Source organism: Eschrichtius robustus, chromosome 4 (assembly GCF_028021215.1).
Source record: "Eschrichtius robustus isolate mEscRob2 chromosome 4, mEscRob2.pri, whole genome shotgun sequence".
Taxonomy (NCBI): Eukaryota; Metazoa; Chordata; class Mammalia; order Artiodactyla; family Eschrichtiidae; genus Eschrichtius; species Eschrichtius robustus.
The window spans coordinates 31363490-31377339 of NC_090827.1; the positions used below are offsets into that span (position 1 = coordinate 31363490).

At 54.2% G+C, this 13850-nt stretch overlaps 1 protein-coding gene across 1 annotated transcript in view; it reads right to left on the reverse strand.

The window, feature by feature from the left end:
- Window positions 1-13850, reverse strand: part of PPP2R2C (protein phosphatase 2 regulatory subunit Bgamma) — a 140418-nt gene that overhangs the window by 37918 nt on the left and 88650 nt on the right. The window contains exons 4-5 of the mRNA XM_068542524.1: window positions 12381-12493; window positions 6821-6998 (exon numbers count right to left, since the gene is read on the reverse strand). Of these exons, the coding sequence (XP_068398625.1) occupies window positions 6821-6998; window positions 12381-12493 (291 nt within the window). The remainder of the gene's footprint in view (window positions 1-6820; window positions 6999-12380; window positions 12494-13850) is intronic.

Here is a 13850-nt window from a genome sequence, read left to right on the forward strand (position 1 = left end):
TGAGAGGTTGTTTAAACAGATGTGGAGATGGCACTGGGGAGAAAGGGCTTCAATGACCAGAGAAGATGTCGGGATTTATGAGAAACAGCCTTAAGTATTTGAGGGGCCATCGTCTAAGGGGGAAAATAATACCGGCCAACTGCCAGGCCCCTTTATGTGAATGATTCCTTTACTCCTTACCAATATCCATATGATAAGGAATTTGGCCCATTTTGCAGTCATGGAAATCGATGACAAAGGAGGTAAAGCAATGAATCTGAGCCCAATTCTGCCGGAGCCCAGAGCCCAGACTGCTTCTCTTTAGTGTCTGGGGTCATGGAGCCCCCCACCTTGGAGCCCAGATTTGCAAGGAGGCATCTATATCCTAAGATCAGATGGAAACTGTGAACTTCCTCCCTCCAAAGTCACCATTTACAACCATTCATAAGCACCTACGACGTGCCACGCCCTGCATTATGGGTGGGGACACAGAGAGGGCTCAGCCTGGGCTCTTAATCCCAAGGGTTTCAGCAGAAAATGGGGGAGGCATTCATACTAACAGATGATGAAAGCCCACTGTGACCAGCGAGTGTGGGCCCAGAGGGACTCGGACCAGCCTGGGAGGGGTGCAGAGTGGACAGAGCAGAGGTGACCAGGCAAAGGGGGCTGTGAGTGATGCATGTGGGCAAACGGGAGCCAGCCAGGCTACAGGAGGGGGAAAAGGCTCCTCCAGAGAAGGCTCAGCGGAAGGCAGAGCACTGCCCCCACCCCTGCAGCACGAAGGGAAACCCAGTGACGTGAAGGTGTGGGCAAGCCTGACGCACAGGACTCTGGGGAGGTGGGCAAAGGCTGGTCACCAAGAGCTGCCGGGCACTGTTGAGGGATTTGGACATTCTCCAGGTGCTGCTGGGGACCACCGAGAGCTCTACACAGGGGACTGATGTGGTCAGACCAGAGGCTCTGATGAGCCACTCTCAAAGCTCTGTAGGGGGCCAGCTGGCTGGGCAAGGTGGGATTCAGGCAACGGTCCAGGCAGGAACGGTACGGCCTGAGCTGGGCCTTGGTTAGGGTGGAGAGGAGGGCATGATTCCAGAGCCATCGGGGGAGAATGGAAAGAGCTTGGCACCTCTTTCCATTCTGTGGGTGAGAGAGAGGAAGGAGGCTGGAAGCCTCGGTGACAGACAAAGGCGCTGCACCGTGTAAGTGCCTGGCACACGGCAGAGGTTCAGGAAGTCCCAGGCTCCTCTCCCTCTGTTCAGAGCAGCCAAGTCTAGAATTAGAAGAGGAAAGGTCCTCTGAGTCAGCTTTATCACTATTCTTACTGGTGAAAACAATGCCCACTTTTTTCGGTTCTCCTTTCTCTTAAAAACCTTTGCTAAAAATCAATTCTGCCTAAGTAGAAAGTGTTACTATTTGGACACAAGGAGATGGTAACATAGCAGAAAACTCCCAGTGGCCTTGAGGACTGAACAGCAGTATCAGGGTAAATCAAGACATTGAAGAGCAAGAGTTAAAGGAATGCGAACCCCTAGGTCCGGAATCCCCCAGGAGGTACTTGCTCTAAAGGTGTTTCAAAATTCAGAGCAATTCCCCAGCTCAGCGCGGAGTCACAGCTGCCTTTTTCTGGCCTCCTCCCACGTTGGAAATGAAACGCCTTTTCTAATTACTTGGCTGCTATCAGACCCATCATCACACCTACGACCCGCAGTCCTGACACCTTTCTTGCCAGGGGAGGCTGAACGCCATGGGACGGTGCCAGGTGTCTCTGCTCTGGGTCCCTGTGTCTTGTCACTCTGGTAGCCAAGCCACAGCAGGCCATGGGGAGTGCCTCGTGCAACATCATTCCCTGATGAACTGATCTAGTCAAGGGACATTTCCACAGCCACCACATACCCTGGAGATTCCACTCAGCTGCTTCTGTCTGCCTAATTGGTCCTTAGGTTCTACAGGCAAGGGCTGCCTTGAGCTCGGCCCTGGTGTCCCCAGCATTCTGGAATGTTCACACTCCCCTATCTCTAAGGGCCAAAACATGTGTATATTTTGATCAACTAGCAATCCATTTTCACAAAATTAAAGGCTACACACAGGTTTAACAGAGTTATGTGGCAAGATCTACAGCCAGAGAAGCCCCTCTGGCATCCCACGGGGACCCCCAATGCACTGACGCTCCCCTCCTGTCACTAGCTGTCACCTCCTCACCTGGCTTAGATTCTGGAGCCAACCATTATTTTCACTCCCTTGCATATGCCATCAGCCCCATGCCTGCATCTTCACTTTGCAAACCCACAACCCTGGCTCCCTTTCCACCTACTCTGCCCCTGCAGCCATGCAGCAAAACGTGGCTGGAGAAAAACTCACTCTACTGTGCTCACTGGTCCCACTCGTTCCCCACAGCACGTATCGCTTGCTCATGTACTGGATATTTTGCTTGTTTATTATACGAACGGTTTATCAACATTAAATTATATGTCCGTTCCAGGAGGGCATGGCTCTTTGTCTCTTTAATTCAAGCACTGGGCACAGGGCCTGGCACACAGTAGGTGCTCACTAAATATACTGGTGAACGGTGTACCCTCCAGTGTGTGGACAGGGCACAATCTGTGTTAGGAGGTGGAGCTGGCAGTAGTGACTGGGCAGGTCTGCCTGCAGTCCTGGGATGGGTTAGTCCGCTTTCCTTAATAACAACTAACCTGTTCCAATGCCCTCTGGCCACCTCAGTCCAAAAGTCAGTTATGATACAGCCCCGTATCTACAAAGTCTATATTTTAACCATCGATCTACCTCCTGGCTTCTTGCCCATGGCCACGCTCCGCCCTACCCACCTCCATGTCTCCCGGGATCTACTCGGCCTCCTGGCTTCCAGACTCGTCTGCTGGACTCCATTCCACCCACAACACAAGCCCACAGCCCCCAGGGGGCCCCCTGCAAGGTGACCAGTGCTGCTCCCCTGTTTACGGTGCATCGATAGCTTCTTACCACCTGACAGCAGTTAGGGAGGTGGACAGTCTTCAGAACACAGACTCAGACACCAAGCAAGGCTTTCAGTTACTGATACTTTCTAGTCCTTTTGCTGAACGAGGGAGAAGGTCTCTGTTTGCGGGATCATATCTTTAACCCCTGAAGTACTTCCTCATCCCCACGTCTGACAGAAGGAACTAGCCTCGGGGTCTAACACGCAGCATTTACGGAGTCTGCACATGTGGCTATTTAACTCGAAATGTGAATTCATTCAGACTATATGAAATAAAAAATTCTGTTCCTCAGTCTCCCTAGCCACATTTTACGTACTCCATAGGCACACGTGACTGGAAGCCACCATACCGCACAGTGCAAATAGAGAACTTTTCCAGTATCACAGAAAGTTCTACTGGACAGGGCTGAAGATGGATTTTATTCCCATTGTTTTTTTTTCTTCATGGCATTTATCTCTATAGCTACCTCCTATTTATGGTATGTGATACGTTTCACTTTCATTTATGGTAGTAAAATTAAAGTCCCTTTCAAAATGCATTTATTTGGGCAAAATTAAAGCTACTTGATTTAACGAAAATTAATAAAAATTAGAAAAAGATTGGAAAAGCAAATGAAAGAACGCACGGTGTACAGATGTAGTAATAACTTGCGAAGGAGGTTTGCAAATGATCGATGTTTGGAGATCGTGGTCCCCAGGAGGAAGTCCCCCACTCACACCATCAGCCAGGCCCGCTGCAGCTGTCCCGGCCACCTCCCACCTTCCTGCCTCATCACGTCACCCCCGCCCACCCTGGGCCCTTCGGTAGCCTCCTCAAGCCACTGGGAGCATCTTAACGCTGCCTCCTTCTCAGTCCTCCCTGGTAGCCCAGGCACAGTGTGTAGACCTGAGTTACAGCAAGGATGGCACCGCTGGTACCACCCAGGTCAGGGCTGGGTCTCCCAGCAGTGTATGAGGCCCTTGAGGAAGAAGCTGAGTTTCTTTTATTTGTCCCTGTGTCCCCGGGGCTCAGCATGGAGCCTGAGACAGAAGAGGAATTGATGGTTAAGTGAACGAAATTAAACAATCCCATACACAGCTGCAGGGCTTTGCAATTTTTACAGGGCCTCAGCATTCACGGTGTCATTGAATCCTTATAATAGCCCAGGGAGATAAATTGGTCAGGGCTTACGGTCCCCACCCTAGTCCTAGGATAAGGAAACCCAGGCTCTTGGAGGGTGGGTGCCGCTGTCCCAAGGCTGCAGCCAGAGGGCAAGGCAAGGTGCACTGGGCCAGGCCATGGGACGCTGTCCCTGGCAGGGGGACTCTGGGCCGAACCCCGGTCTCCCCAAGCCTGCATTTCCTCATCCGTAAAGTTGGGTGATGATAACATTGCCACTGATTGGCAGCTTTCATGCCACTGTGAGCGCCAAGTGAGACTGTGAATGGCAAGCTGCTCTGTAAACTGTAGAGCGCTGTGCAGGAAGCTGAGGACGGCTAGCCGCAGTCCCGTGAGTCCCACGCCTGCCCCGTTTGCAGACCTGGAGTTCCTGTGTGACTCCTCATTTTATTCTGCTGGGAAGCAGGTCAGGACCTCAGACTTGGCAGTGGATGTCTGTCTGTGCCGCCCACCACGAGGGGCCCCCAGCTCCTGGAGCAGCGCGTCTCCCAAGGAGACCACTCTTCCCAGATTCAGACACTGTGCTGGAGGTGGAGCTGACCCCTCCAGCACCAGGGAGGGTCCTGGCCAACCAGAGCATTGCACCCCCAACAGTAATGGATTCAGGGGTGCCCCTGAGGCCCAGGCAGAGCCCATGGGGTGCCACCTGGGGACTTGGTGGGACAGTTCAGAGAGGGCGGGTCTCTTTTCTCCTGGACTTTACTCTGGGAGGGCGGGGCCTGAACTGCTGGTGTCAACTCACCACCGTGTGGAGGCCGAAGCCAGAGCAGAGATCAGAAGCAAGAAGCAGAGAGCCATCCCATGACACCGTCTGAGCCCCTGGATCCGTCTGCATCTGCAGCTCTCTTGGCTCCATAAGTCAGTAAATGTCTGTTTTGGGTGAGCCAGCTGGAGAGGGGTGTTCTGACCCCTGCCTAGCTGGTGTCTAAGCACCAGGGATAGGGGTGGGACCTGCTGGGGTTTGAGCCTGAATGGAGGGTCCAGCAGAGGACCAGCCCAGCCTTGCCCTCTCCATCCAGCCAGACTGAGCTCCCACCCCTCAAAGCAGCTCCAGCCCCAGCTCCTCCTGGAACCTTCCCGACCACCCCGATCCACTTCTGCCTTCCTGGCCCTGAGCACTAAGGAGGGAGGAAGGAAACAGATGCTAATGTTTCCTGACACGCTTTAAGCACCGGTTTGGTGTTGGCGTGTCTCACACGGGCTCGCTGAACGCTGCCGTCCTATGGGGGAAGGGTTAGTAACTGAGGCTCAAGAGGGGTGCAGTGACTCGCCAAGGTCACAGAGCTTAAGGTGGCAGAAGCAGACTCCCAGAGACTCACAATGGCTCCTCCGAAGCCCAGGCGTTTGCCCCGCGCCCTCTTGCTGGGCTCAGGGAACATCAGATGCTTGCTCTCAGTCCTCCCAGCTCCCTTCCTCCTGGTTCCGAGGTCTCCCTGCCCTGTGGTCTCTGGCCAGTTTCTGGCTCTCGGCCCCCCAGAAGCCATTTGTCACTCCTTCTCTCCTCCAACACCCCCACCCCGGACTGCTCCCTTCTCTGCCCCACTCCCTCCCCCTCAGTTCTGGCTTCTGCTCCAAGGGACACAGCCCGATCCTGACCTGTGAGAGGGCGGCACAGCAGGCACGACCCCCTGTGTTGGGAGCTTCTCGTGGCAGGAGCTGTATGGTCTCAGCTCCGGGTGTCCAGGGCCACCCGGCACCCAGCACCAAGTGGACAGTCAGAGACAGCTCTTGGGGGGGGGTCATCCCACCTTCTTCCACCCCACGTCTGGGCAACATCCTTCACAAAGGGCAGTTGGGTGGAAAGGTTGGAAATGAGGACTTGGGGCTGGAGCGCCTGGGTTTGAACCCAGCTTTCCACTGGCTGCTGTGAGCTTTAAACAAGTTAGCCCGGGCTCTCTGTGACTCAGTTTCCTCATCGTAAAGAACCTACCTCCCAGAATTACTGTGAGGATGAATCGAGTTCATATTAACACATGTTTATCAGGCACAGAGCCTCACTGTGCATTATTACTATTATTATTACTGTTGTTGTTGTTATTTGTCTGTAGAGTAGTGACACCTGTAGGTAGTAACCTGCCTGCTCTGTCCACTGTAGCCCTCATTGGGCCAAGCCTGAGCCTGGGCCCCTCTTCAGGCCCATGTTCTTTCTTCACCAGTCAGTGGGGGCTGGAGTCAATCCTATAATCCTATTGCCCAGACACAGGGGGCCACCAAGCAGGGCTGCCTACCTTGACCCCATCCAGCGGGGCTTATGACACCCCAGTTGTCCCTCTAAGCCCTGGGCGGGACCCCAAGGTTGTTCATCAAACACTGATGCACCTGCCTCAGGCCCAGGGAGGAAGGTCCAGAGAAGCCTTCAGTCGACTGTCTCAGGGTGGTCGACCACCCCTTGTCCAGGAGGGCTGACCCAGGACTCCATCCCCTCCATGGTCCCCGGTGAGGCCCCCAGATGACGGGATGATGGCCACCCTGGAGGAGGCGAGGGGTCAAATGTAACCCTCGGCAGCCACAGTTGTAAAGTTTTCATAAACTCATCATGATTCCAAACCTCGGCCTCATTCACACACTGTGAGCCAGGAGGCACCCCGCTGAAGAGGCTGAACAAAGCAGAAGCTCCCAAGCCAGCTCGCTTACAGCAGGCCAACTGACGTCCCACCCGGGAGCCACCCGGCCCGCGGCGTCAACGGTGGGGCCGCGGCAGGAAAGGATACTGAAGCTCCGGTCGGTGATGGCCAGGTGCCAGAGGTTGATGCGCAGGTCGTCCGCGGACATGTACGTCTCGCAGTCGCTGTTGACGGAGATGGAGTTGATGTGGTAGGTGTGGCCGTTGGCGAAGACCCTCCGGGGGCTCACTTCCACCATCAGATCCATAGGCTTCAGCACGGGCACCTGCGGGGAGGAGGGGCGGTCAGAGCAGGGGGAGAGGTGATGGGGGAGGGGTGCTGGCAGGAAACGTCCAGGGCCACGTGATCAAAAGGAGAGGCCAGGAGAGGCCAGGAGCGCGCCAGTGGGTGTCCATCCTGCCCGTGTCAGAAGTAAGCAATGCCACGTGGCCACGTCCATCAGCACCAGACCTGCAGGGAAGCCTTGCCTCCTTTGCTTGGCCTCCTGGGATTGGTTCTGAACCTGCTGCGTGACTTTGAATGAATGGCTGAACCCCTCTGAACCCCAATTTCCTCATTTCTAAAATGGAAGAAGACACCGTGGCAGAGCCAGATTGTCCACCAAACATTTGTGTCCCCTTGTCACGGGGAAGTGGCTGCCCAGGCAGGGACGACATTTCCCAGCTGCCCTTGCAGCTGGGTGTGGCCACATGACTGTTCTGACCAATGGGGTGTGAGCACAGTGATGCCTGGCACTTGGGGGCCAACGCTTAGCGGTTAAGAGGCAGCTGTGCCTTCTCCACCCCCTTCCCTTTCCACAGCCAGAAGGTGAGGATCCAGGCTTTAGGGATGGAGGCACATGGGATGGAAAGAGCCTGTGTCCCTTTAGGAGAGCCGTGTGCCATACAGGATGCCTATACCAGAGCTTTCCTTGAGTGAGAAATACATTTCTGTGTACTCTGCCCTGGGGCTGTTACAGCCGCTGGTGTTAGCGGAACTCGTACAACCTCCCAGAGGCAGTGTCAGATAGCATGCCTTTGCTTCTCTCTGCACCCTCTGCCTGGAATGCTCACCCCCTTTGGACACCTAGTGAACCCCAACTCCTCCTGCAAGATCTGGAGTTAACAGCCCTTTGATGTACAGCCTGCCACATCCCTGCTCACCCCCAGCACGCTGCACACACTGTTCTCAGGGCTCTCGGTGTGCACTGCGGGGTGTTTTGGGCACGACTCCCCGTTCCAGTAAACTGTGAGGTCTTCAAAGGTACAGACAGACAGACGCGGCCTCATCGGTCTCTCCCTGGCCTGGCCCCAGGAAATGAGGGCTGGCATTGACATCCCCATGTGACCGATGAGAAGACTGGATGCCAAGATGAACTGGGCTTCCTAAGTCACAGAGGCAGGAAATGACAGAGCCAGGACCAGAAGCCAGGTGTGACTGCGCCCAGGGCATCACGGTGCAAAGGTGTAGACCTGAAACCTGACTTCGGCTTCAACCCTGCCCGGCCGCTTACTAGTGTTACCTCCATTGCGGCCTTCACCTCTCTGGGCCTCAGTTTCCTTATCTGTAAACTGGGTAATGCTGGTGCCTGCTCAGGGCTGCTGTGAGGATTCCATGAGTTGATGCAGGTCAAGTGCGCCTGGAACATCACTCGGTCCACAGTGCCCTCCTCCCCCTCCTCGGGAGGCGACTAGGGTGGCTGAGCCAGGGCTTACACAGCCACAGTTTCCAGAGTGGGCCCTGGGCGGGGGTGGGGGGGAGGGGGTGCTGCAGGGGCAGTGGGAATTGTGCCCAGGAGAGAGGCAGCAAGGCCATCCTCGGAGTGAGGAAGAGAGCAGATTCCGGTGAAGGGGGATGCAGACCTTTGTCAGCTAACTGCAGGGCTCCTGAGCCCCGGGCAGCAAGCACCAGGTAGAATGGCATGAATCCAATCAGAACTGGGGGGCAGCAGGCGATGGGGGACCCACTGCTTGCACTCACGTGGGAGAGAAGATAATAGACTGATACACATGTGTGTGTGTGTATGTGTGTGTGTGTGTGTGTGTGTGTGGTTTCAGGAAGCAGTAGGTGCTCTAAAGAAAAATAAAACAGGTGAGGGGACAGCGTGACAGGGCAGCAGGGGCTGGTGCCCGGCTGGAAGGGTGACCAGGAGGTGACATATGGGGAGGGGCTGAAACAGGCTGACGTGGGACCCTAGAGAATCTCCTTCTCCCAGGGGACCTCCCCCAAACCCACCTACTCTTAGGCTGGGCCTGGGGCTCCCTGGGGCTCCCACGGCCCTGTAATCCCTCATTACGGCCTTGACCACGTGGTAAGTTGTTGTCTTGTTTGTTTCCCCAATGGACTGGGCAGCACTTAGGGGCGCTGTGTGTCTTCTTGTGTTCATCTCTGTATCTCTGGTACTCAGCCCAGGGCCCAGCACAGACAGGTCTTCAGGTGAATGAGTAAATGGGTGAGTCAATGAACAAATGAGCTATGTCCCTCCCTGGGGGACAGCTGAGATGGGAGGTGACAGCTTTGGTGCTGCAGTGGGGGTGGGCAAGCACTAAGCGTTCCTTTTGGTACAAAGGCAGCTCTGCAGCCGCCATGAGATGTTCTCATGTACCAGGGCGCCCAGTGTGAGCCTGTGTGGGTGCGTGAGCCTGGGTGTGCATGCCTGAGTGTGTCACTGTGCACATGCATGTGCCCGAGTGTGCATGTGTGTGTATGCAGTATCGGTGTGCATGCCCACCTGGCTCTGGGTGGTTCTTGTGTTGAGTCTGTGCTTCGGGACTGTCTGCCCGCGTGTCAGTGTTGGCGTGTCTGGGCCCCTCTATGGGGCCTTCCGCATGTCCGCCGGTGTCAGATATTCTACGTCAGCTCCGAATCTTGCCTTCCCTTCCCTCAGGGCATGGCCACCACCTGCCCTGGGGATCCCTGGAGTCTCTCTCAAGCCACACCTGCTCCTGGAGAAGGTCAGAGCATTGCTGGCCTAGCAAAGTCTCAGCATCTCAGTCTGCTTCCCCCTCCTTCCAGCAACGTTGTTTTCCCCTGGCAGCCTTGGAACTGTTCACCCAGTGCTCCAGCCATGCACCGCCATCCCCAGACCATATTTCAAAGCCAGAAAGCAAAGAGAGGAGAGGAAGAGGGAAGAGAAACCTGCCCTGAAGGTTTGGAGGTTTCATGAATAAAACTTTCCCCGCACCTGTGCTCTTCCAGAAGGCACAGTGTAGTCAAGGTGAAGGGCAGGAGGACAGGCACATGAACACTAAGGACAGAGCAGTGTGGGATGCAAAAGGCTAGAGGGGACAGAGAAGGATAAGGATTCATCTGGCTCGTGTAGGAAAGACTTTCAGAGGTGGAGGGTAATAGGGTTTTAAAGGATGAATAGGAGTTCACCAAATAAACAAGGTAGAGAAAGGCATTCCTGTGTGTCCCTGTGTCACAGAGCTGACCTCCAGTGTGCGGGTGACTCCATGTCTATTTCCTTGGGGGTCTGGGTACACTTTGGGGTTAGGCACTCAATCTCACCTTGCTCAGCTCTGGGATCCCAGAGACCTAGCACAGGGCCTAGCAGAGAGCAGGTTCTCGGTAAATAACAGCTGCCTCTGGCACAAATGGCCCAGATTAGGTAGAGAGCTTCACAGGGTTCGGGAGGCTTGGGTGAACTGGGGAGGAGACAAGGTGAGAGGCTGGATGAGGAAAGACCCAGGCACCCACGTTCTTTCCCCCTTTCTTCTCCTCCAGCCTTAGTTTACAGTTAAGTGCCGTTTCGGGATGTGTGTGACATACAGAGAAAAATCTCAGACTCTGGGTGGGAAATAAACAAGATTCCCATGGGCCACTGGCTCTGCCACAAATGCCAGGCCAATCAAGAGGTGATAATTGCCTCCTCCCACCAGATGAAACCCTCATAAACTTTCTTGGGGCTTGGAGGTGGGGGGAGTGGGGGGCACCCTCACTCCTGTTATTCAGTGTCAAAGCTAATTGGCTTCCCTGCTTTCTCAGAATTTATTTGTGCAATTTGCCAGTCATTTAGAGGCCAATGTGTTTAAACATTTATTCCTCCTTCTGGGAACAACATTGATTGCCATTTCATATTTATGACAGTCGGCTGGGTGCTGAGTGCGGGGCGCTTGCTAAGCCGTTGCAGAAAAAACGAGTCGTTATCTCCCGTTTGCTGGTGAGGAAACTGAGGCACAGAGCAGGGAAACGGCCACAGCCATCTGACCAGCGGTGGGTGGGTCTGTGAGCAGTTTGGGGGCCTGGAGGGGCCTTAGCACCACCACAGCACCAGGCAGCACCGCTGCCCGCTCGGAGCAGCAAACACAGCCACGGTAGGAACCCAGGGAGACAGCATTCCGTGTGATGTGAACTCAGACCTTTCAAATCTGCTTAAGAGCGCAGTCACCTCCCGACACTCATCCTCGTTCAGTCTTGGGACTCTGAGGCCCCCTCCCTGAGCAGGGCCTGTCCCAGGCTTAGACCAGATCTGCCCTCAGACTCTTCGTTCACTGCGGCCTCCTGGTGCCTAGAGAAGGGCTGGGCGGCATACAGCAGGTGCTCAGTAAGTGTGGCTGAATGAATAAATCTGGCAGCACCTCCAGCAAACACATGGGTGGCTGAAAGCACCCACCCTCTTCCAGGCACGGTTCTGGAAGCCAGGGACGGACAAGGCGGCCTCAGTGTGCTTCCTGCAAGAAGCCGCTAACCATCCCCATGGCTCCCCTGGGAGGCAGGAACTTCACTTTCACTTCACGGAGGAGACTGGATGCTGACTGTGGAGCTAGACTTCCCTGGGTTTGGATCCAGCTCTCAGTTTCCTCATCTGTAAAATGGGGATGACAATCACATACCCACTATAGGATTTTGCTGAGGTCTGAATGATTTTACAGCCAGACTGCTTGGGAGACACATGCTCAAGTGTCTGTTCTTGTTCCAGATGAGGAATCAGAGGCTCGTGGTCGCCGATAGCCCTGCTCAGGGTCACACCACCAGGACGCGGCGGAGGCAGGATTTGAACCCAGGTCCTGTGACTCCAGGACTCTGTCATATCTCCCAGCCTCCCCGCTGAAGAAACATGAGTCCTTTGGCTTTTAATCGCGTTGGGAGCAAAAGTTTACCTTCACACGGCTCTGCCACTTCACCTTCCAGGCCGCTCTTACATCAAGGCAATCTTTGCACTGAGCCTTCGTAAAGGCTGCAAGAATCACAAGTTCTGGGTGTCCCTCTGACCCTCAGCAAAGGCCTGGGAACCCACAAAGCTCTGCTCACAGGTTCTCCTCCTGGCTCTGCCACTTGCTCAGCTGAGCTGCTCTGGGAGAGTTGCTGCCTCTCTCTGGGCCTCCGTTTCCCTATCTGTATAACAAGGGATTAGAGAACACATGCTCTCCAGCCTCGGGTGCAGCTGAAAAGGGCTTCCTGGACACGCATCACCTCGCCTCATCCTCACGAGACTTCCAGAAGAAAGATGATCCTCTCTGCTTTGCTGGGGAGGAAACTGAGGCACAGCGCAGGAAAATGATGGTGGCCACCCAGCAAGTAAGCAGCCCGGCTTCTTAAGTTCTGGATCGGAACCTGACTGTGGTTCGGATCGCCAAGGCCCTTCCAGTCCTGAAATCCTCGCCGTGTAATAAACAAAGCACAGCTGCTCTTCGCTTGCCGGAACCGTCCGTGTGCCACATCTTACCTGCAGTGACGTCACCGTGGACAGGTCCTTCAGCTTCCCCTCCTCATCTTTCAGGTTATAACCCTCGGGCCTCTTATCACGTTCGGTAATCTTCCATAGTTTGATAGTTTTATCTTTAAAAATAGAACAAAGTGAAACAAGACGCATGATGAACACCAGCATGGAGAATGGAGTACCCACCTGAGTCTGCTAGATAAGGGCGCATCAACCCACAAGTTACTTAACCTTATCCTGTTCTTGGACATGAAGTTTCTTTCTAATCCGACTGCTTCTGTCAACTGATGCAACGAACACCTTTGCAAAGGGAACGTTTGTCGTCATGCTCGAGCTCCTCCCAATTGATCCCAAAGGTGAAACTGTTGGGTCAAAGGGCATGACCCTTTCAAGGGCAGTTATCAGTCTTTCAACTAATTTCCGCAAAAACTGTACTAACGAAGCTTCCTGTTTTTTACCCTTCGTTGGCATCCTATTTCCTGAGATGCATCCCGCCCATCCAGAAACTCAGCTCTCCCGAAGCCTCACTTCTCTGGAATCCTGCCAAGAACATCAAAAGCGTAACCTTTACCAGCTGTGATGGTTCATTTTAGATGTCAACTTGGCTAAGCCACGCTACTCAGGTATTTGGTCAAATGTGTGGATGTCGCTCTGAAGGTATTTTTTTAGATGAGATTAACATTTAAATCCGTGGACTAAAGCAGATTATCCTCCACAATGTGGGCGGGCCTCCTCCAATCAGCTGAGGGCTTTAGAGAAAAATGACCGAGGTCCCCTGAGGAAGAGGGAGCTCTGCCAGCAGGTGGCCTTCACACTCGAGCTGTAGCATCGGCCCTCCGCTGGGTCTCCAGCCCGCCCTGCAGATTTTGGACTTGCCAGCCTCCACAGTCAGGCGCGCCAATTCCTTAAAATAAACCTCTCCTTATATATCTATATCTAAGTCTACATCTATATCCATATCTCTGTCTACACGCACACTCACACATACACCCATCCTATTCTGTTTCTCTGAGAACCCGGACTAGTACAGCAGCCAAAACAATCACTTCCACGCTCCTGAGGAGGAAGGGGAGAAAATTGCTATCAGTTAAACACTTGACAGGTGCCCATGGACAGGTTACTAGGAAAGGGTGGAGCTGGGATTCAAAACCGGGGGTGGGAAGCTTTGAGGGTGTGGGTGTTAGGAAATTCCTGAAGCTGACCTTTCCTCCAAAGAGGCAGGCGGAGAATGACACTCTCTGTTAAATGATTAAAAAGAAAAAAGCAGCACGTGAACGAGGCTCAGTTGCCGGCCCTGTTCTAAGCTTGTTTTAATGTTATTCCCTTCCATCTTCCCCAAAACCCTATGAGGCAAGAACAGCCATCAAGTTCAGAAGAGGAAGGGGCAGGGCCAGGGTGTTAACTGCATTAGGGGCTCCTGCCCTGGGTGACCTATTCTGGTGGTGGGGGACCTCCCACTGCCTCTGTTCCAGCACG